This window comes from Xenopus laevis, chromosome 7L, assembly GCF_017654675.1.
Source record: "Xenopus laevis strain J_2021 chromosome 7L, Xenopus_laevis_v10.1, whole genome shotgun sequence".
NCBI classification, from domain to species: Eukaryota; Metazoa; Chordata; class Amphibia; order Anura; family Pipidae; genus Xenopus; species Xenopus laevis.
This window is the reverse complement of record NC_054383.1, coordinates 133926761-133950724: the sequence shown is the minus strand read 5'-3', so window position 1 is coordinate 133950724 and position 23964 is coordinate 133926761. Positions and strand designations below refer to the sequence as shown.

Genomic DNA, 23964 nt, shown 5'->3' with positions numbered 1-23964 from the left:
TATTCAAATCACTGCATGGTTGCTAGGGTACGTTGAACCCTAGCAACCAGATGGCTGAAATTACAGTAGTAAGTAGTACAGTAATTGCTGGAGAGCTGCTGAATAAAAAGCTAAATAACTCAAAAACCACAAATAATTAAAAATGGAAACCAATTGCAAATTGTCTCAGAATATCACTTTCTACATCATACTAGGGGGCCGATTTACAAAGGGTCGAATATCGAGGGTTAATTAACCCTCGATATTCGACTGGGAATTAAAATCCTTCGACTTCGAATATCGAAGTCGAAGGATTTTAGCGCAAATAGTGCGATTGTACGATCGAAGGATTATTCCTTCGATCGAATGATAAAATCCTTCGAATCGAACGATTCGAAGGATTTAAATCCGATTGAAGGAATATCCTTCGATCAAAAAAAGTTAGCCAAGCCAATGGGGACCTTCCCCATAGGCTAACATTGAGTTCGGTAGCTTTTAGATGGCGACCTAGGGGGTCGAATTTTTTTCTTAAAGAGACAGTACTTCGACTATCGAATGGTCGAACGATTTTTAATTTGAATCCTTCGATTCGAAGTCGTAGTCGTAGTCGAAGGTCGTAGTAGCCCATTCGATGGTCGAAGTAGCCCAAAAAACACTTGGAAATTCTAGCCCTTTAAGAATTCTAAATCGACTATTAGAGAAAAACTTGAATTAAGTTTGACCAAATTCGATTCAAATTTGATTCAAGTTTTCGGGTCATTTAAACTTGTTCAAGTTTTATTAATTTGATTTTATTAATACATTTCGACTAGCCACATTTCGAATTCACGGGAGGTTATTGGAGTTTTTGAAATTTGACCTTTGATAAATGTGTCTCCCCGGTTTCTAATTTGGTTTGAGTCAGAATTCAATCAAATTGGAATACTGCGACATGTTCAGGATAACACTGAATCCTGAATTAGTTACATCAATTTATTATATACAATACATCATTTATAGAATAAATGAATACCACCCATTACTAAAGAAACAATGCATGGATAATATTAGATATAATAACTGAATCATTTCATATGTACAGAGAAAGTATGGATTTAACTCTATTAAAGTCGTTGTTTCCTTTTTGCCGCCTTAACAGTCCCTACTCTTCTGGGAAGGTTCCACTAGATGTTGGGACATTGTTTTTGGGAGTTGTCTCCATTCAGGAACAAAAGCATTAGTGGGGTTGGGCACTGATATTGGGGATCAGGTCTGGGTCACAGTGAGGGACACAGTTGGGTTGAGGGGTCTGTGCAGTCAGGTTCCTTACCATCTCAGCAAACCCATTCTAGATGGAACTGGCTCTGTCCATGGGGGCATTTCCCAAAAGTGCTCATAAATTAGGGACCCCACAATTGTCATTATATGACAAATTCCACTCATAAGAAGGAGCAATAACCTACTTTTGCCATATACAGGTATGGGATCCATTATCCAGAAATTTCAGAATTATGGGAAGGCCGTCTCCCTTAGGGGCAGATTCACTAAATTCGAGTGAAGGATTCAAAGTAAAAAAACTTCGAATTTCGAAGTATTTTTTGGGCTACTTCGACCATCGAATGGGCTACTTCGACCTTCGACTACGACTTCGAATCGAAGGATTCGAACTTAAAATTGTTCGACTATTCGATAGTCGAAGTACTGTCTCTTTAAAAAAAACTTCGACCCCCCTAGTTCGCCATCTTAAAGCTACCGAACCCAATATGGGGAAGGTCCCCATAGGCTTGCCTAACTTTTTTTGATCGAAGGATATTGCTTCGATCGTTGGATTTAAATCCTTCGAATCGTTCGATTCGAAGGATTTAATCGTTCGATCGAAGGAATAATCCTTCGATCGTACGATCGCAGTATTTGTCGAAGGATTTCAATTCCTAGTCGAATATCGAGGGTTAATTAACCCTCGATATTCGACCCTTAGTGAATCAGCCCCTTAGACTCCATTTTATCCAGATAATCCAAATCAAATGGATTTATTTTTCTGTGTAATAATAAAACAGTAACTTGTACTTGATCCCAACTAAGATATAATTAATCCTTATTGGAAGCAAAACCAGACTATTAGGTTTATTTCATGTTTATATGATTTCTTAGTAGTATGGAGATCCAAATTATGTTATGACCCCTTATCCGTAGGTTCTAAGCATTCTGAATAACAAGTTCCATAACTATAGTTTGTCATTTTTTTTAGCTATGTGTCAGATTGCACAAGGGCAGTTGCCAGCAGCAACCAATTATTTCTGTATAATTCAAGCATAACAATGAAAGAAAATGCCTCATTGGTTGTTTCTCTTCAGCACAGCTATTTGTAGCACCAATCAGTGATTTGGTTTCATTATTCTTCATAAAGCAGACTGATCAGAGCAAATTTCTTATTGTTTGCTCTGAGCAAATTAGCCCAGTACATAGGGAATATCTTACTATGAGAATTTATTGATTCAGGGAATGGACTGGTTGTCATTATGGGGTCAGAAAAGACTGACTAAGTGCAAGTGCTAGAACACTAAGGAGCACAAGAAGCACTAACACCCCAGGAAAATCTGGATCCCCCAGCTTGGACTTTGATAATTAAGCACCTTTCTATTCTATTTTGTTATACCACCATGTCATATGACTTCTGAGCCTATCCAGTGGCTGATATTATATATATATATATATATATACATATATATATATATATATATATATATACATATACAGGTATGGGACCTGTTATCCAGAATGCTCGGGACCTGGGGTTTTCCGGATAACGGATCTTTCCGTAATTTGGGTCATAATGCTAAGGCATTATGACCCAAATTACGGAAAGATCCGTTATCCGGGGGATCTGGGGGATCCAGATTTTCCTGGGGTGCTAGTGCTTCTTGTGCTCCTTAGTGTTCTAGCACTTGCACTTAGTCAGTCTTTTCTGACCCCATAATGACAACCAGTCCATTCCCTGAATCAATAAATTCTCATAGTAAGATATTCCCTATGTACTGGGCTAATTTGCTCATGTAGAAATTCATTTAAACATTAAATAAACCCAATACGCTGGTTTTGCTTCCAATAAGGATTAATTATATCTTAGTTGGGATCAAGTACAAGCTACTGTTTTATTATTACACAGAAAAAGGAAATCATTTTTAAAAATTTGGATTATTTGGATGAAATGGAGTCTATGGGAGACGGCCATTCCGTAATTCAGAGCATTCTGGATACCGGATAAGGGATCTTATACCTGTATATATATATATATATATATATATAGAAACAAAAAAATGAGGTGCACACCAGGAACTTTTTCAAATAGTTAAAAAAGTTCAATTTTATTTAATGCATTTAAAAAAACAGATCAGTGAGTGCGATCGTCTGTCTACATAGTATCTTATTTTCTGGCTATTGCACACAGGCACAATATACCTACTATACGAGTAGTGCCGGCATCCATTGCTCTATGTTCTCTCTCTCTCTCTCTCTCTCTCTCTCTCTCTCTATATATATATATTGTTCCATGTCAGTTGTTACTAGTAGAGTTACAGCATTTTCTGTACAATTATATGAATTAATGCTATAGTGCAGCAAAACAGAATTCCCCATTCTTTTTGTTCTTGCAGTAGCTCTTATTGGAGATCTTCTTTTAGCTTTGTTACTGTTGGTTCTTCTGATCATCACGGCATTATGTGAGTATAACATTTCATTATATTATATAGGGGTAGAAAAATCCCTGGGGCAATAAAAGCATGTCAACCAGGGCTTTCACTGGTTCATTTATATATTATATATATTATATTATACATTTTTCTTTGCATAGACTAAATACAATATTTTTGTATATACATACACACTTATGCACATTAAGTATTTTCAGTAGTATAAAACAAATGAATATAAAACAAACTAAATAAAGACGTAATGCTTTTAATTTTAGTTGAATTATTAATTTACACTTGCTAAAATTGTATATAGTCTCTGTGAATTAAGAGTTGCCCATTGTAATAATGTTTCTTTACTCTTGCAGGTGGTGTAAGTAGAAATCTTCTCATAGGGTTGATAATTGTGGCCCTTCTGGGCTGTGCAAAATTATGTAAGTATAATATTTCCCTAAATCTGAGGGGTACAGCTCATTTCATCTATAGAGAGGGAGAGAGAGGGTCAGGCCCTTTACTGAAATCGCCCAATCATTTTTTTGTATTTGGGTTTATATGTTACAAATCTCCCTACATTTGCATCATCCAAAAAAAAAAAATCCCACAAATGGAGTCACATGGTATTCTGAAGTCACATGGTATTCAGGGTCTGAAATAAATTTGGCCAGGATATACATTTCCAAATTTTCCCAACTTTTAGTAAGTTATATCATGGTCTACTTTGAGCAACTTTTCGATAGATCTTCAGTTTTATTTTTTATAGTTTTTTAAATGATTTGCCTCCATCTTCTGCCTCTTTTCAGCTTTCGAAGTGGGGATTATAATGGTTAAACAGTTGAGAAAAAAATTAATTTTCCAGTTCGAGAGAAAAAAATTGTGATTGTAGGAAAAAAAAACCCCACCATAAAAAGCGTGATACTTTTTGATGCAGCTCTGTTTATTTTTATTTATTTTCAAGTAGAAGTCGTACATAAACGGTAATGTTTATCACATTGATCTACTTATTTTCAAGGAGGCTGAACTGAAAATCGCAAAGGAGACATTTTATGTAAAAAAAAACAAAATGTACAGGTGCATTTTACTCATTTAGATATAGAAGGAATTCAAAAAGTTGTGTTTCTGGTTACTTTATTGAAAATTGAAAATTCCTGCAAATTCCTGCAAAAACCCTACTAGTCCCGCCCATCTGTTCCACTTCCTGTCCACTGAATTATCTGGCTGCGCAAGGAAGCCTCAGCCCACTCAGCACATTGCACTGTAGGACAGGAACCAATCAGCAGCTAGGCTGACCTGATAGGGAACTGAAGCCTGTCTTTGCTTGTGTGACTGCAGGGTTGTGATTGGCTGTCCCACTCCTGTTGTGCTTCTTGCAGGGACCGTTAGGACACCCCCACCCCTCATTTGAAACACATACAGGGACCAGTGAACATCTATAGGGAGCTCCAATAAAAGGGCCATTTGTAAAGATATTAATTTCTACCACAATGTGAAACCAACACTACATATTATTCATAATTGCCTTCAAAATTAGTTTTTTTTTAACTTACCCTATATGTCTCCTTTAAATATTTTAATGAACTAGAGGACAGATTCGCTGTTCATAAAATGCCTGTAGAGGCACATTTATCAAGGGTCGAATTTCGAGTTTATGCAAGTTTTTGCAAACTCCCATAAATTTGCATGAATTCAAAATTCGAATATTTTAAACTTGCACTAATTTAAACGACCCAAAAACTCGAATCAAATTCACTCAAACTTGAACTTTTCGGAGAAAAAACTCTAATGTCAGGAAGGCTGCTAACATCTCCAAATTGATCCCCCCACCTCTCCCACTGATTTAAACAGTCATTGGTCAGGTTTTAGGTGGTGAAAAGTCTAATTTGAATTTTTAAAGGACCAGAGTATGATAAATCTCGAAAATCAAATTAGAATTTTTTTAAAAAAAAACTCAAATTGAATTTGGATAACTCCCTAGTTAAATTTGCAATAAAAACATTTCAAAAATTCATATTCAAATTTGACCCTTGATAAATCTGCCCCTAAGTGAAGGCTGTGACAGTAGTACATGGGAAGACACGGGGACGATGCAGAAAAAGTGGGAAAAAATGAGTGATATAGAGGCAAACAAGGAGGATAGAATGACAAAGGGATTCGTACAGCACAGGGGAATACATGGGATGGGGGGCTGAGAGGGTAGAGCTAATAAAGACCACTTGTACCCTATAATAAAGGCAGTAATATAGTGCACAACAAGAAAACACAATTTATAAAGAAAGAGCAAAGCAAACTATAACAATCATAAAATAAAACTGCAGTAGACAAAGGGAAGTCTGAATGACCTGTTTTCTACCAAGGGAAAATATTTTTCATTTTATATGAAAAAAAGATTTTCAATTTATAGTTATGTAGAGTCTTAAATGCTATATGTTCCCAGGTTATATTTTGGATAAAGTTATAGGAACATTGTATTGTACAATGCTATTCTAATAAACAGTCTTTTTGTTCTTGCAGATGGAAACCGTGAACATTTGACTAAACAGCTTGAAAAACATACCATGTTTGAAAAATGTAAAATGGCTTATGAATATATCAAACAATTAAGTAACGTAGGTAAGTGCTTTTAAAAACTTTTAAAAAAATCATGAATTTTTCGGAATTTATTAAACCCCCGAGGATGGGAAATGTCCGAATATGAAAATCCGGCATCTCAGACCTGTTGAGGTTCCGTATAAGTCAATGGGAGAAGTCCCAATGATTTTTTTTGATGTGCGCTGAAGTTTTCGGGCAAAATTCTGAGTCTTCGGGTGAAAAATGCAAAAAAATTGTAAAATTCGGATAAAAAAATTTGAACAAATTGGGAAAATCCGATTTTTCATGATTTTTTACCCCAACAAAATAAATCTATTTGAATTCCAGTTAGTAACACTGCAAAATGTGGAAAAGACCATAGACAAAAGGAGGATGTATAGACTGTATTTTGTACAAATCCCAATGTTCTCTTATTTATATCTTTTATTTATCTCTTATATAAACTTTAACAAAAGAAGCTATAAAGAAGTGATGCATTGCACATTTACTAATTCATTATAGGATAGTATGCACAAAATGTTTTTTTTTTTACAATATTATCATTTACAAAGGTCAAACTATCTTTGATTATTATCTTCATTTATATGAACCTGATAATGGAGAAATAATATTCCCATTCTAATATCAATTATCTCTTTACAGTGCCTCACAGGCGTGTGATAATATTGTTGATATCGGCTGCTCTAATTGTTGTAGAATTATGTAAGTATAAGATTTCCCAGAAACGAAGGGGGTTATTTACTAAAATCTGTGATTTTTCTTATAAAATTGGACTTTTAGAAAATCAGAAATTTTTCGGAATTTATTAAACCCAGAGGATTGAAAAGTCTGAATATCCGGCATCTCAGACCTGTCGAGGTTCATATAAGTCAATGGGAGAAGTCCCAATGAGTTTTTGACGTGCGCTGGGTTTCGTGCAATACCCCGAAGTTTTCAGAGTTTTCGGGTGAAAATTCCAAAAAAATGTGAAAACCTGATTTTTTCCCGCAAAGCAAATTTTCGGGAAAATGTAATAATAAATAAGCATAAAAACCCAAGCGGATTTGATCGTAGTTTGTAGTAGAAAATATTGAGATAAATTTGGACTTTGATAAATTACCCCTTAATTTTACAATGAGGGGCAAATTTACTTATGGTCGAACATCGAGGGTTAATTAACCCTCGATATTCGACTGCCGAATTGAAATCCTTTGACTTCGAATATCGAATTCGTTCGATTCGAAGGATTTTAATCCATCAATTGAACGATTTTTCTTCGACCTAAAAATTGTTCCAAAGCCTATGGGGACCTTCCCCATAGGCTAACATTGACCTCGGTAGGTTTTAGGTGGCGAAGTAGGGGGTTGAAGTTTTTTTTAAAGAGACAGTACTTCAACTATCGAATGGTCGAATATTGAAATGATTTTTAGTTTGAAACGTTCGATTCGAAGTCGTACTCGAAGGTCGAAGTAGCCAATTCGATGGTCGAAGTAGCCAAAAAAAACATTCGAAATTCTAAGTTTTTTTTATTCTATTCCTTCACTCGAACTAAGTAAATGGGCCCCTGAGTGTTGCCTCATATCTACAGGGAGGGAGAGAGGTCTCCATCCAGCAACAATTAAAACAAGCAAACATTTAATTAACATGAGAGACGTAGATGAGCACTGTGTTGTAATTAACTTAGCGCCCTGCGTTTCTCATTACAATTCAGCAATGCTGTTGCTTAAACACCCGACAGTAAAAAACTTAATTTGACTGAATGTATCACTCAGATTACTCAAAAAAACACTGTGAATAATGTCCCTGTTCATTAAAATGATTGAAAATCTTAAAAAATCTTCCTTCAATTTAGGAAATCTTTATAAATACGGCTAGTGTTGGGCGAATCTGTCCTGTTTTGCTTCACTGAAAAATTAGCGAAGCAGCGAAAAAATCACGAAACGATTTGTCATGCGCAACTTTTTTGTCCAATTGCATTAAAGCCAATGGGCATCAAGATTGTTTTGATGCACGGCAATTTTTACATGTGCAACTTTTTTGTCGCAGCAAGTTTTTTTTTGGCAGCAAATTTTTGAAGAAGTTCCGCAAAAAAATTCGAAATGCACGGCAAATCCATGACTGGTGAATAAATTTGTCCATCACTAACCACGGCAAAACTTACCCATAATTCCCTAGTCTGGAATTCATCATCTTATCTGTCTCAGTATTTTAAAGCTGAAGGATTTCACATTTACAAAGACTCCGTATAATTATATAAATAAGTTCATAGGTCAATAAAACAGAACTTTCCATTCTAATTATATATATATAAATATATTTCTTTTCTTTTGCAGTCAATCTAATGTCAAGGCTGTTAACTCTATCTTAAACATTGGCCCTTCTTGGCGGCACAGCATTATGTAAGTATAACATTTCTCTAAAGTAGAGGGGTACGTGGGGGCAGAACTATTTAAATTATTTGAGTTTTCCCCAATAACTTGAAAATCTTGAACGTGCACTTATTTATAAAGAAACGCGAATATTAAAGACACAATCAGTGAAAATCAGATTAAAAGTAAAACCCGATTACAATAACAATGCACTATAGTCTTCATTTTCAATGGGGCTGTTTGGACTTGATTTGGAAAAATTTCATTTTAAAATAGTTTTCATTTGGAAAGTACACCTCTTGTTGACTTTAACAGTAACTTGCCAGCACTTTTGCATATGAGTTTTTTGTGCTTAATACATTTTGCATATTCCAGTTTCAGTTGTGGTAAAAACTTGAATTTAAGGGGCATATTTATCAAGGGTCGAATTTAGAATTTGAAAAACTTCGAAATTCGAATTCAAAAAGACCAATGAAATTAAGTTGTTGTTTTTTTTTGGCCAAATAGGTCAGTTTTCGATTGAATAGGTCCAGCCGAATTCGAATCGAAGTAATAGCGCATTTGACCCAATAAAACTTTGATTTTTGAAAGTCCACCAATTGACTCCAAATAGGTTCTAGGAGGTCCCCCATAGGCTAAAACAGCAATTCGCCAGATGGTAGATGGTAGAAAGTCAAATTTTTAAAGAGACCGTATATGATAAATTTCGATATTCGAATTTTAACATTTTTCTAATCGAATTCCCTAGTCGAAGTACCGTATATACTCGAGTATAAGCTGACCCGAGTATAAGCCGAGGTACCTAATTTTACCTACGAAAACTGGGAAAACTTATTGACTCTAGTATAAGCCTAGACACAACTACAGCCCTGTCTCCCAGCAGCCCACATTCTGCCAAAGCGACCCCCCCAGCGATCAACCGGACTTCTTTGCAAAGTTGATGGTGACAGAGAATTGCCAAACGGATTACTGTGTGCATTGTCCCACTGTCACACTACCATGTGCAGAGGGTGCTGTTTGATATTGCCATCACTGTTAATTTTTTGTATAACCAACAGAGGGCGCTGTGTGATATTGCCATCACTGTTATTCTTTCATATAACCAACAGAGGGCGCTGTGTGATATTGCAGTCACTGTTAATCTTTCATATAACCAACAGAGGGCGCTGTGTGATATTGCAGTCACTGTTATTCTTTCATATAACCAACAGATGGCGCTGTGTGATATTGCAGTCACTGTTATTCTTTCATATAACCAACAGAGGGCGCTGTGTGATATTGCAGTCACTGTTATTCTTTCATATAACCAACAGAGGGCGCTGTGATATTGCAGTCACTGTTATTCTTTCATATAACCAACAGATGGCACTGTGATATTGCAGTCACTGTTAATCTTTCATAGAACCAACAGAGGGCGCTGTGATATTGCAGTCACTGTTATTCTTTCATATAACCAACAGATGGCGCACTGTTATTCTTTCATATAACCAACAGAGGGCATTGTGGGATATTGCAGTCTCTCCCCAAGTGTACTGTTGGTATAGGAATGATTAAAAGTGACTGCAATCTCAGCTGCTCGGGTCGGATACCGCTGACCCGAGTATAAGCCGAGGTAGACTTTTTCAGCACATTTTGGATGCTGAAAAACTCGGCTTATACACGGGTATATACGGTACACAGAAAATAGCTTGAAATTTAAGTTTTTTGAATACGAAAATTCACCTCAACCTTTGATAAATCTGCCCCTTAATGTTGGCTCATTTCAGCTATAGAAAGGTAGAAATTAAACTGTAAAAGTTTTGCATTATACTAGGGGGCAGATGTATTAAGGGTTGAATATCGAGGGTTAATTAACCCTCGATATTCGACTGGCGAATTAAAATCCTTCGACTTCGAATATCGAAGTCGAAGGATTTTGCGCAATTCGTTTGATCGAACGATCGAAGGAATAATCGTTCGATCAAACGATTAAATCCTTTTAATCGAACGATTCGAAGGATTTTAATCCTTCGACCAAAAAAAGATTGCGATGCCTATGGGGACCTTCCCCATAGGCTAACATTGACTTCGGTAGCTTTTAGGTGGCGAACTAGGGGGTAGAAGTTTTTTCTTAAAGAGACAGTACGACTGTAGAATGGTCGAATAGTCGACCGATTTTTAGTTCAAATCGTTCGATTCGAAGTCGTAGTCGAAGGTCGAAGTAGCCCATTTGATGGTCGAAGTAGCCAAAAAAACACTTCGAAATTCGAAGTATTTTTTCCTTCTATTCCTTCACTCGAACTTAATGAATGGGCCCCTTGGAATCAGTTGGTCAAATTGAACCAAACCCTCATTAGCATATTACGATTTTAAAATTTGAAATCTCCCCAAAAGCTTTAGTTCTCCGGTGCTTTTAAGTCACATGACTCCAGTGGCGATCCTAGAGGGGGGCGGGCCCTGGTGCGTGACGCGCATCCGGGCCCCGCCCCCCTCCATACGGCCACATTTGCCGGCATTTACAGGGGCAAACGAACTGCCGGGGGGCCCTGAGAGGGTGCGGGCCCTGGCCCGCTCACACCCCCTGCTCCCCCGGTAGTTCCGCCACTGCATGACTCTGTCCATTTCAAATCCCGTGAACACTCCTTACAATTATATTTGTATCCTCACTATTCTGCCACGGTTAAATTCATTTCCAACAGTCATCCACAATCCTACATGTTATAAAACAAAAGCAAAGATCTGATTGGTTGTTATAGGGAACATCAGTGGTGATGTCATGTTTTACACATAAGAGATTCTCATTAGCAGTGATTTTACGATAATTATGAAGCAACAAAACAAGTGTCATGTAGAGAATACACTGCTATTTTACTAACTAGTCCCTTCTCAGCATCTACATTCAACCCAACATTTCAATAAAACGTTCCATTCTGAAAGCTGGAGAGTCCAACATTTTAACCTTTCGAGCTGGCTGCCTGTACATGTAATTTTGGGGGAAATTAGCTCTGATAGGCAGGTAAGAGTAGGATTGGGAGCATAGAGACAGGGACACCACGTCTTCAGGTCAAACCACAGGTTTATTCAGCAAACTCTTCCCAATATAAAGTCTCAGGAACACAGTTCATTAGCGTTTCGACAGCACACGCTCAAGACTTTTCCCCACTCTGGGCTTCTCACCATGTAGGGTGACTTCCACATTATGGACTTCCCTCCTGGGATACCAACTCAGTAGCCTCAGGCCTGTCTCATATTGACTTTCCTCCTAGACTCTCTTGGTCACATCTCCCTCTGCTCCTGGCCAAGCAGCACCCTCAGCCCCTCTGGGAGGTCCTTACACAGACAGGTAACCTATGTGCCCTGCTCAGAGACACCTTCCTAACGCTCTCACTACAATTCAATACTTTTCCACAGGACAGCCTTCCTGGGGAAAGTGATCTCCAAAATGTGAACTAGACCACTGGAATGGATTGCCTGTTCCTTCCAGAACACAGGGTAGGGTTGCCACCTGGACAGCCTGGTAGTTGGAAGTGCTGTCCGGCTGAAACTATAGGAAATCTGAACAGAACATTGAAAATTTAAACATGGTGATCAGCCAATCACTGATCGCCACGTCATCAGTCCTGCTCCCGATGTCACCTCCCCCGATGTCACCTCCCCTTCCCGTTTTCTAGCCCCAGAAAAGATGGCAACTAGTGATGGGCGTTTCGCTAAGCCGAAAAATTCGCAAAACGGCACCGATGTCTCGTTTTTGACGCCAGCTAATTTTCACTGCCGTTTTGCGAATTTATTCGCCGGCGGCAAATCACGCAAATTTGCCGCAAATTCGCTCCTGGTGAATAAATTCACCCATCACTAATTGCAACCCTATTCCAGGGCCAGACAGCAAAATTATTTAAGCAGAGAAACCTTGATATGTTTAGTAATGTCTCCCTTGCAACTCTCATCTCCTATTAGGAAGAAATTAAAGTCAAAACTCACCTGTTTACACATTTCCACTCTACACAACTGGTACATCTAGGTTATGGTGAATTATATAATAATTATAAGGGTTATTGCTCACGGTCGTATTTACTGCAGTACATTTAGGGGCACATTCACTTAGCTCGAGTGAAGGAATAGAAGAAAAAAAACGTCGAATTTCGAATGTTTTTTTCGGCTACATCGAATTGGCTACTTCGACTTCGAATCAAACGATTCGAACTAAAAAACGTTCGACTATTTGACCATTCGATAGTCGAAGTACTGTCTCTTTAAAAAAAACTTCGACCAAGCACTTCGCCACCTAAAACCTACCGAACATCAATGTTAGCCTGTGGGGAAGGTCAAAGGAAAATCCTTCGATCGATGGATTAAAATCCTTCGAATTGTTCGATTCGAACGATTTTTCCTTCGATCGTGCGATTGTAGGAAATGCGGTAAATCCTTGAACTTCGATATTCGAAGTCGAAGGATTTTACTTTGCCAGTCGAATATCGAGGGTTAACTAACCCTCGATATTCGACCCTAGGTAAATGTGCCCCTTGAAGTTATTTAATTATTTATGGACTTTCCCAAAAAATCCAGAAGGTTTGGTCTAATTTAGCAGGCTTTCTCTGGCAAAAATGAAATATTAAAATCAAATTATCTCCCTCTTTTGCTCACTGAATTTTGATTTTAAAGACATTATAATGGAAGGTCTGCCAGCTCCTAGAATCAATTCATTTTCTAAACTCATTTCCATATTCACGGCTGCCATAAAAAAATACATTTTTCTTTTTTTGGCTGAAAGAAGTTACTCCCTTCATAGATGACACTCTGTCTTTATAATATCTCATCTAGATACTCGGTCAATATATTTAGAACAATTTGACTGCAGATATAAATCTCACGCTGCACTGGTTGAACCATCATGTTCATTGCTTGCAGTATTTTATTTATGTTTTCTATTATCAATGCAGACCCACCTGTTCTTCATTCACTATTCACTGAGCACTTAGAACTTATTGCACGAGGCTAAAGTTTGAGCTTGTCAATAGTAGTAATAACAGGAGTACTTATCTGTTATCTACTGTGTATCCTGTGCTTGAATGGCTGCCCCCATGGCTACACAGCAGCTTGTTTATATAAACTATAGTAGTACTTATCTGTTATCTACTGTGTATCCTGTGCTTGAATGGCTGCCCCCATGGCTACACAGCAGCGTGTTTATATAAACTATAGTAGTACTTATCTGTTATCTACTGTGTATCCTGTGCTTGAATGGCTGCCCCCATGGCTACACAGCAGCGTGTTTATATAAACTATAGTAGTACTTATCTGTTATCTACTGTGTATCCTGTGCTTGAATGGCTGCCCCCATGGCTACACAGCAGCGTGTTTATATAAACTATAGTAGTACTTATCTGTTATCTACTGTGTATCCTGTGCTTGAATGGCTGCCCCCATGGCTACACAGCAGCTTGTTTATATAAACTATAGTAGTACTTATCTGTTATCTACTGTGTATCCTGTGCTTGAATGGCTGCCCCCATGGCTACACAGCAGCTTGTTTATATAAATTATAGTAGTACTTATGTTATCTACTGTATATCCTGTGTCTGAATGGCTGTCCCCATGGCTACACAGCAGCTTCTTTATATCAACTATAGTAGTACTTATCTGTTATCTACTGTGTATCCTGTGCTTGAATGGCTGCCCCCATGGCTACACAGCAGCTTGTTTATATAAACTACAGTGGTGTTTCTGAAGCAAACACACCAGTTTACCAGTACAGAACAAACAGGATATCACTGTATATTCCCACACTTTTATTTTTTGGTGTTACTATTCCTTTAAATGCAGCTTCTGTCCCCACAGACTGGTCATTTGTAAATGCCTTTCTCTTCTTTCCTATAAACTTCTTTACTTCTGTATTAAGCCACATAGGATGATTCTTAGAGCTTCTACATTTACATATTAGGGTAATAAATTGAGAACAGTGATGATTTAATATCATTTAATATCATCATGTGAACCATTTCTGTTCTATGTTTTTAATTGAAAACATAATGCCCCAATCTATGTTCTGCATGGCAGTCTTTATAGAGACAAAATTTGCTTATTAAAATTCAGGGTTTTTGTTGCCCCAGTCTATATTTTTTTTATGCTCAAAACATTAATGGGCAGATTTATTAAGGTTCGAGTTTTGTTTTCCATGAAAGCTCGAGTTTTCAAAAAACCTGGAATTTTTTGAGATTTATTATACCCCGACCCTGGAAATGGCTTGATTACAAAAATTCACCATCTAAAACCTGTTGAGGTCTTGTAGAAGTCAATGGCAGAGGCCCCTTGAACCATTTGAAGATGTTAATAGCCTTCATGATGTTCCAGTTTTTTTTGGAGGGTTTTGCCTGAAAACTCGATTAGAAATTCAACCTTTGATAAATAACCACCTAAATGAGATCACATTATGGTCACTATTACCCAGGGGTTCAATTACTTACACATTTAGGGGCCAATTCACCAAGCTCGAGTGAAGGATTCGAAGTAAAAAAACTTCGATTTTAGAAGTGTTTTTTGGGCTACTTCGACCATCGAATGGGCTACTTCGACCTTCGACTACGACTTAGAATCGAAGGATTCGAACTTGAAATCGTTTGACTATTTGACCATTCGATAGTCGAAGTACTGTCTCTTTAAGAAAAAACTTTGACCCCCTAGTTCGCCACCTTAAAGCTACCGAACCCAATGTTGGCCTATGGGGAAGGTCCCCATAGGCTTGCCTAAATTTTTTTGGTCGAAGGATAATCCTTCGATCGTTGGATTAAAATCCTTCGAATCGTTCAGATCGAACGATTATTGCTTCGATCGTTCGATTGAGCTATTTGCGCTAAAATCCTTCGACTTCGATATTCGAAGGATTTTAATTCCCAGTCGAATATCGAGGGTTAATTAACCCTCGATATTCGACCCTTGGTGAATTTGCCCCTTAGTATATGTTCTGGATCATTAGAGATGAGTAGATCCAGTATAGAGTATCTAGTAGAGTTAAGTAACTAAACTTTATGGGGCAGATTTATCAAGGTTCGAATATGAATTTTGAACTTTTGATTTTTTTTGTTCAAAACGCACTAATTTGAATTGGGAAATTTTCTAACTCAATTTGAATTTCAAGGTTTATTAAACATTTACCCTGGGAATAATTCGAATTTGACTATTCGCCACCTAAAACCTGCCGAGTTCATGTATCAGTCAGTGTCAAAATTTAAGTCAAATTGATTTGAATTCGATTCGAGTTTTCAGGTTAGTAATATTCTTTCGAGTTTTACATATTCTATTTTTTATTAAATAACCTCATATAACCTCAAATAACCTCGAATTTCGCGTATATTTGAATTTAAAAAAATTCACATGAATTTGAAATTTCGACCTTTAATAAATGGCCTCTGGGAGTTTCACCACCCATTCAATTCAACTGTGTGGTACTGCTCGACATATTGAGATAAATTCTTATTAAAACCCTTTTTAGAAAAAGGAATTTTTAACATTGCACAAAAATGTAGCAAAATTGAAGCTTAAATACTGTGTAAGTCTCATGGATATGTTTTTATATATAAAAAAAACCTTGGTGAAATGCATTGATAATAAGCATAAAAATCAAGAGCTGCTGATGGGATTAGGACTATAGGGTCTCTTATATATGAGAAAAAGATAAATCTTCCTCAAAGGGTTATGGAATATGTGACTAGAATAATATTTAAAAAATATTATTATCTCTTAAATGCTGAAACTTGTTCTAATGCCTTTGTTATATTTTTAGGAGATGTGCTGCTTCTATCCTGATGGAATACAAGGATCATACAAAAAATACCGTATATGTAGTTGATTTTCATTCAGAACATTATTGAGGGAATGCGTAATTTGTGTAATTTTATCACTTTTTATATTTTATAACAACAATAATACTATAGAAATGAATAGGGGCAAACACAAGGCTGCATGCAAAGGGCCAGATTCAGTTCAGTGAGAAAAACTTTCACGTGAAATTCAATGAGATTCAATTTGTGTAGAAAAAAAATGTTTCTCCTAATTCAGTTCCAATTCTTTCCCCATTGATTTTAATACAGTCTTTCGCCAGATTCAATTCATTGAGAAAAAGTTATCTCATCATGGTTTATCACAGGAAAATGCACGGCCAAGATTCAATTAGAGAGGAAAAACTTCAGTTCCAGTTTTATTCCGATAGACTTCAGTAGAGTTTTTACGTGGTAAAAAGTGAGATACGTTTTTCAGATTCAATTCATTGAGGTTTACGTGAAAATTCATGGCGGACATTCAATTTGAGCTGCAATTTAATTCGGAGAAACTTATCTCAAAGTTTATCACATGAAAGGCCAGATTCTTTTCAGTGAGAAAAACTTTCACGTTTTATACTCATGGATGAGATTCAATTCGTGTAGAAAAAAAATGTTTCTCCCAATTCAGTTCCAATTTTCCCCCCAAAAATTTTAATACAGTTTTTGGTCAGATGCAATTAATTGAGAAAAAGTTATCTCATGGTTTATCACGTGAAAACTCATGAATGAGATTCAGTTGGAGGAGAAAAATTTTCTCCTTATTCAGTTCCAGTTTTTTACCCATAGACTTCAATAAAGTTTTCACATGGTAAATAGTGAGAAATGTTTTTCTGAATAAATGTGCATCTAAAATTGAAGAGAACTTTATGTTTTTTTATATTTTTTCTTCAGTAAATCTGTCCCCCCCCATTTACATAGTGCTACATTATCTTTGATCATTTTGAGCTTTGCTGAATAAACTTGCCAATTATGAGATAAACCTGTGATAAATGTTTTGACAAGATGTAAATATTGTTTATAATACAGACAGACTATTCTGTAAATTAGTGATGTAATCAGCTATAATTGGTGCTTATTGGTGTCATTTCTGTTACATGACTCATGACTTTATCTATTATGATATATAAAGTAAAATGTACCCCCTGCTGTAAAATATGGGCATATTAGTGTGCCGGTTCTTCTTACGCCGCAGGCGCTGGTTCTTAGGGTGCACGCGGCGCGCCTCCTTGTAATTTAAAGGCGCACTGGCGTGATAACGCCAGCGTGCAATGGCGCGAAATTTAAAAGTATTTAAAGGCACATTTTTACTTACTTTTACTTTTTACACACTGCCCGTTATAGGTTTTGTTACCTCGTGGTGTTTGAGCTTTGTGCTGTTCTGAATCATGATCTGATTGTTTCAAAAAAAGTCTTTTTTTTTTCTAAGTCCCAAAAAACGCTGGCGTGTTTTCTACATGATGGCTGATAGGCTGAAAAAGATCGAATTTTTTTTGGGGCTCCCCTTCCTCCCCCCTACATTTCCTGACTCATGGCAACTTACCTAGACAGTGGGAACATGTGTAGGGCAAAATAACATTTTTATTTGCAGATTTGAAGGTTTTCTAGGCATTTGTAGTGCAGATACGTGTTCCTCCATTGAAATTTGAATTTCGCGCCGTATGCAAATTAGCCTTCGCTAGCGTAACTTCGCTTTATATAGCGAATCAACGCTAGCGCAACTTCGCAACCTTACCCTACCCCTGTGCGCAACTTCGCATCTTAGTGAATTTGCCCCATGTGTTTAAAGTGCCAGAACATGTATAATAAATAATTCACTCAAAACCTCTAAGGAGGGTCTGGAACCAAAAAAGTTTAACAACTGCTGCTAAAGTCGCATTATATCATGTTTAATTGTGATATATAGCATCTCTTTGTTCTTGCAGTCGTTTTGAGTGGAAAGCTTCAAAAACCACTTCTAGTCTGCAGAGCATTATGTAAGTATTACATTTCCTATAGAAAGTGCATACTGTACACACACAGGTATTCATAAGTATTTTACTGCACCTGCAAAATATTAACAATAATCGCATATAGTATCTTGACTCCCTTGCACCTTCTACCACCCATCACAGCCGACCAGCTAAACCCCAACCCTGGTACATTAGTGTAACTCGGTATCTCAGATGTAGTCGATCAGCTGAGCGACAAACTGATCCTGACTTCATCCACTTCAAATTCATGCTCTCCTGCTACAATCAAGCTCTATCAATAGCTAAAGAACAGAACTTCTCTTCTTTAATCTCCACTCTGTCATCTAAACCACAGCGACTGTTTGTCACATTTAACTCACTCCTATGCCCCCCTCCACCCCCTGCACCCATTAATGTAACTGGCCAAGATCTTGCTCATTTCTTTAATGAAAAAATCTATCTCACTAGGCTGAGCATATCATCTGACAACAATCTCAGACTAACGTACAGTCCACTCACATCTAGTTAGCACTTCTTCACTCCCACAACACTAGATGAAGTTAGCAAACTTCTAGCCAGCTCAAAACCCACAACCTGCTCCCTTGACCCCATACCCTCTCGCCTCCTCTATCCAATCTCTGATACACTCTCTCCTGCACTTACCCACCTATTTAACCTTTCACTCACTACTGGTACGTTTTCATCCTTATACAAACAAGTATTAATCACTCCTATCCTCAAAAAAACATCCCTTGTTCCCAGCTCTCCCGCTAACTATCGTCCAGTTTCCCTTCTTCCGTTCACATCCAAATTACTAGAAAGGCTTATTTACAAACGTCTGATCCAGCATCTCACTCACAACTCTCTTCTCGACCCCTTGCAATCTGGCTTCCACCCAACACACTCGACTGAAACTGCACTCACCAAAGTAACCAATGATCTTCTACTGGCAAAGTCTAAAGGTCTAAAAAAGTCTAAAGGTCACTACTCCATACTCATCCTTATAGATCTCTCTGCAGCCTTGGACACAGTTGACCACACACTCCTCCTTGACATTCTACACTCATCTGGCATTCGGGACACTGCTCTTTCATGGTTTACATCTTATCTGTCTGACCGTTCCTTTAATGTTGCCTTCTCTGACTCTACTTCTACTACGTTCCCTCTCTCTGTCCGAGTTCCTCAAGGCCCCCTGCTGTTCTCGCTCTATACAACTTCACTAGGAAAACGTATTCAGTCGTTTGGACTTCAGTATCACCTTTATGCTGATGACACCCAACTCTACTTGTCTACTCCTGATCTTTCTAATTCTGTCCTTTCCCAAGTCACAGACTGTCTCTCTGCTGTCTCCTCCTGGATGTCACAGCGCCACCTGAAACTGAACCTTTCTAAAACAGAACTCATTATATTTCCTCCAAGATCTTCCCCTGTCCATCAGATATTACTCACTGTAAACAACACCACCTTTCATTCCACCACACAAGCACACAGGAGTTATACTAGACTCACATCTGTCTTTTTCACCACACATTCAAACATTCAAACTCTTGTTGTATTCAACTGTGCAACATTGCCCGAATACGACCCTATCTCAGTTCAGAATCAACCAAAACACTTATTCGGTCTCTCATCATCTCCCACCTTGATTACTGCAACCTACTCCTTGCAGATATTCCAACAAGTCGCCTTTCACAACTCCAATCTGTTCTTAATGTGGCTGCTAGACTCTGTCTCACCGCTCAACATCAGCTGTTCCCATATATATGTCCCTTCATTGGCTGCTAATCTCCTCTACAATCAAATTCAAATTACTAACACTCACATTCAAGGAATCTATGGGAGAAGGCCTTTCCTTAATTTGGAGTTTTCTATATTAAGGTTTCCGGATAACAGATCCCATACATTAAATGAAGTAAAAGTATGCTATTTCATTAGAAGTACAATACTATGAACAATAAGACAAAAATAAATCTCAATAAAAATGTATAAATATGCATTTAATTATAGAAATGAGTGTTAGCTTCCCGTTGCTTTCATACTTGTTCGCCTTTAAATTAACTGTTAGTATGATGTAGAGAGGGATATTCTGAGACAATTTGCAGTTGGTTTTCATTTTTTATTATTTGTGGTTTTTGAGTTATTTAGTTTTTTATTCAGCAGCTCTCCAGTTTGCACTTTTTTTTTAGAAATCTAGTTGCTAAATCCAAATTCCCCTAGCAACCATGGATTGATTTTAATAAGAGACTGGAATATGAATAGGAGAGGCCTGAATAGAAAGATGAGTGTAATAAAAAGAAGCAATAACAATACATTTGTAACCTTACAGAGCATTTGGTTTTAGATGGGGTCAGTGACCTCCATTTGAAAGTTGGAAAGAGTTAAAGGAAGAAGGTAAATCATTAAAAAACTATTAAATAGAAAAAATGAAGACTACACGTAGTTGAACATTTACTAAGAATTGACTACTCTATAACATACTAAAAGTTAAAATAAAGGTGAACCACCCTTTTAAGGATGTGTCTTCTCTAAGTAAACTTGGGTCATCCCTACAACTAATAATTGTCAAAAGTATAGAATAAATGATAAAGTAGGTCTTTCTTAATTTAGATTAAAATTGTCATTGGCAATTGGACCAAAAATCCAAGAATAAATGCTTTGAATTATTACCATTCGATTTACCGTAAACCATAAAGTCCATCAGGCTTGAGCACATGCCCAGTCCTCCGAATTAGACCTAAAATAAAATCCCTCCAAGCTGCTCACACTGTTGTTATCACACCCAATTCTTATGAGGGTTTGATTAATCTACATGAATCTGATCAAAAGCTACTTGCTTTTTGCAGGTTAACTTCATTCCGCAAATTCACCCAGCGTTTCTCCACAGAAAGCATCACTGAAATGCCCTTTGGCTAATGGTTTGGATGGATTCAACTCAATGTACTTCTGTCTTTACTAATATTTACTATGTAACTACATCATAACGCTGTAGTCCTATGGCTTCAGAGCCTGTTTAAAGGTATATACGTGTAAGACAGTACAAAAAACTGAGGGGGCTAAATCAGTGGTGGGGGCTCAGGTCACAGACTCATTTAGGTGAAATTTGGGGAGAATGTTTTCCTAAATACACCTGAGTTTGAATTTCAGGGTACAATTTGGTATGAACACATATTTGGGCAACAAATCTAATTAAATCAAATTAAAAATAATAAAATCAAATGCTAGCAGTCACTATAGAAATGGATAAGTAATTAACCCCAGAAATGCCAATAATCACCATAGAAACTAGATGATCAGCAATAATGCCAGACATGCCAGAAATGACTGCAGTAAGTCCCCATACATGATACCCAGTAGGCAGTAATACTGTAGGTACCAATTGGCACCCCTTTCTCTTCAGAATGAAGGTCCTGTCTGAATCTTTTGGCAAAGCTTTCCATTTTTTTTTCTTGCCCTAATCTCTTAATAAATGACTGCTAAAGTCCTAACCTTGCCCCTGGTAACGTAAATCCACCATAGCCAGCAACAATAAGATCTCCTACCCACAGCCCCAAACATTAGCAGGCAAGAGCTCAAATTTCTAGCAGTACAGTAGTGATGTGCGGGTGATCGGGCTTTCCCCAACATGTCAGTTAGAGTTTCTAATGGTAACAAACTGCTGAAGCTCCAATATGGCAGCTCCCTCATAGAAAAACATGGGGGATTAGATGGGTAATGTTAAAGCATCTGTAAATACTTTTATGACAAAATTATAGATAGTATGCGAAGACAATATTATGATGGATATGAACAAAAAGGTTTAATTACTGGTGTGAGTATCTCTTTAAATCCAGGGTCTCACAAACAACCATCCAGATGTCTCTTCCTTCAATTACTAGTGATGGGCGAATTTATTTGCCAGGCGCGAATTTGTGGCAAATTTGCGCAATTTGCCACCGGCTAATAAATTCGCAAAATTGCTGTGAAAATTTGCTGGCAAGAAGTGTCCGGCATGAAAGAAATGGACACATTTCGCGTTTTTTTCGCCGCTTCCCAAATTTTTGGGCCGTTTCGCGGGACATTCACACATTTTTTGGTGCAATGGCGCAAATTCGCCCATCACTATCAACTACCCATACTGGGGGTAGCAGGTGATCCCCACTGAAAACATAATAGGAAGACTTACCATCTACATACACATAAATATAAAATTGCAGTCAAATACAAGTGTGATTGTGCATTTTCTGGATTAACTTTGTACTAAGATCTTTAAAACTGTATTTTCTGTATCCCCCCCAGAAAGCAGGATGAAATTCTATGAATAAAGACCCCTAGAACTCATAGCGGAATGGCAACTTAATTTATAAATCCCCCAGAATTCGTAGCATAATGGCATAATGACAACTTAATTTATAAATTTATAAATACCCCCAGAATAGCATCATGGCACATAGCCAATTTCATGTATAAATACCCCCAGAATGCACAGAGTTAACTCACTGATAACCCCCCATACCATTGTAAATGTGCCGATCATGCATTCAGAGACCCTTACTTACTTCATGTTGCTCCCGAAACTGACCAATCACAACTATGCGACTAACGTTGCAAAGCAGGAAGAGCTCAGTAAAGTGAATCGGGTGACCAAGGCCCCCCTGGCCCCCCCGGTTCCGAACATTTATTATTATCAAGATGGTGGCAAATTAATTAGAGCGAGGGCCTAGGGGCCCACCAAGGCTGGGGCCCATCAGGTTTTTTCCCGGGGTCCTGGCAGGCCAGTCCGACCCTGTTCTTGCAGTAGTTTTAAGTGAAAAGCTTCAGAAACCACTTCTAGTCGGCAGAACATTATGTAAGTATTGCATTTCGCTAAAACTGATAATCCCATTTATTAAGGTCAATGTTTCCTTTAGGGTCAATAACAGTGTGATACTTACCCTCAGTGTAGTTATAGCAACCAATCAGCAATCAGATATTTACTCTCAGCGGTCCCCTGTAGTAGGGTAATAAAGGAAATTAAATATGGTTGCTATGGGTAACTACCTTGGGGCAAATGTGCCCAGTGTCAACCGGAATAGTGTAACTGAAACACTTTATACTGACTTTCTCCTGCACTTCTTCTATCAGCAGAGTCTTTCTGGAATTCAAGGCATATATAATTCAGATTAATTATACAATCAATGGTCACTGACACAGGAGGGCATCTGGCTGAGATTCTGAGGTCAGGAAATACATTTCTCTTTATGATGAGGAATTAGAAGCCAGGAGTTATGTCTGAATAATTGGCAGTGTTTTGGAACTGATGAGCTCCGTGGAGTTAAAGCTTCTATTTTAATGACTTTTTATGAATCTGGAGCCTCATAACTTCTTAGTGAATGACTTTGTTATTGCTACTTTTTATTACTCATCTTTCTATTCAGGCCTATTCATATTCCAGTCTCTTATTCAAATCAATACATGGTTGATAGGGTAATTTGGACCCTAGCAACCAGATAGCTGAACTTGCAAATTGGAGAGTTGCTGAATAAAAAGCTAAATAACTCAAAAATCACAAATAATAATAAATGAAAACCAATTGCAAATTGTCTCAGAATATCATGCTCTTCATCATATTGAAATAATAATAATAATAATAATAATGCATAGGCTCGGGTTTCCAATGGCAACT

The 23964-nt window shown here is 37.5% G+C and overlaps 1 protein-coding gene across 3 annotated transcripts in view; it reads left to right on the top strand.

Annotated features, from left to right (window-relative positions):
- Positions 1-17353, top strand: part of LOC108696906 — a 35821-nt gene extending 18468 nt beyond the window's left edge. For 2 of the 3 annotated variants that reach the window (XM_041569809.1, XM_041569808.1), the window contains exons 12-17: positions 3612-3677; positions 4016-4081; positions 6156-6254; positions 6876-6935; positions 8546-8611; positions 16338-17353. In XM_041569809.1, coding sequence (XP_041425743.1) covers positions 3612-3677; positions 4016-4081; positions 6156-6254; positions 6876-6935; positions 8546-8580 — 326 coding nt within the window. In that variant the 3' untranslated portion in view covers positions 8581-8611; positions 16338-17353. Of the gene's footprint in view, positions 1-3611; positions 3678-4015; positions 4082-6155; positions 6255-6875; positions 6936-8545; positions 8612-16337 lie in introns of those variants that run through there. The other variant, XM_041569810.1, reaches the window with a different exon arrangement.
- Positions 17354-23964: the final 6611 nt, after the last annotated feature.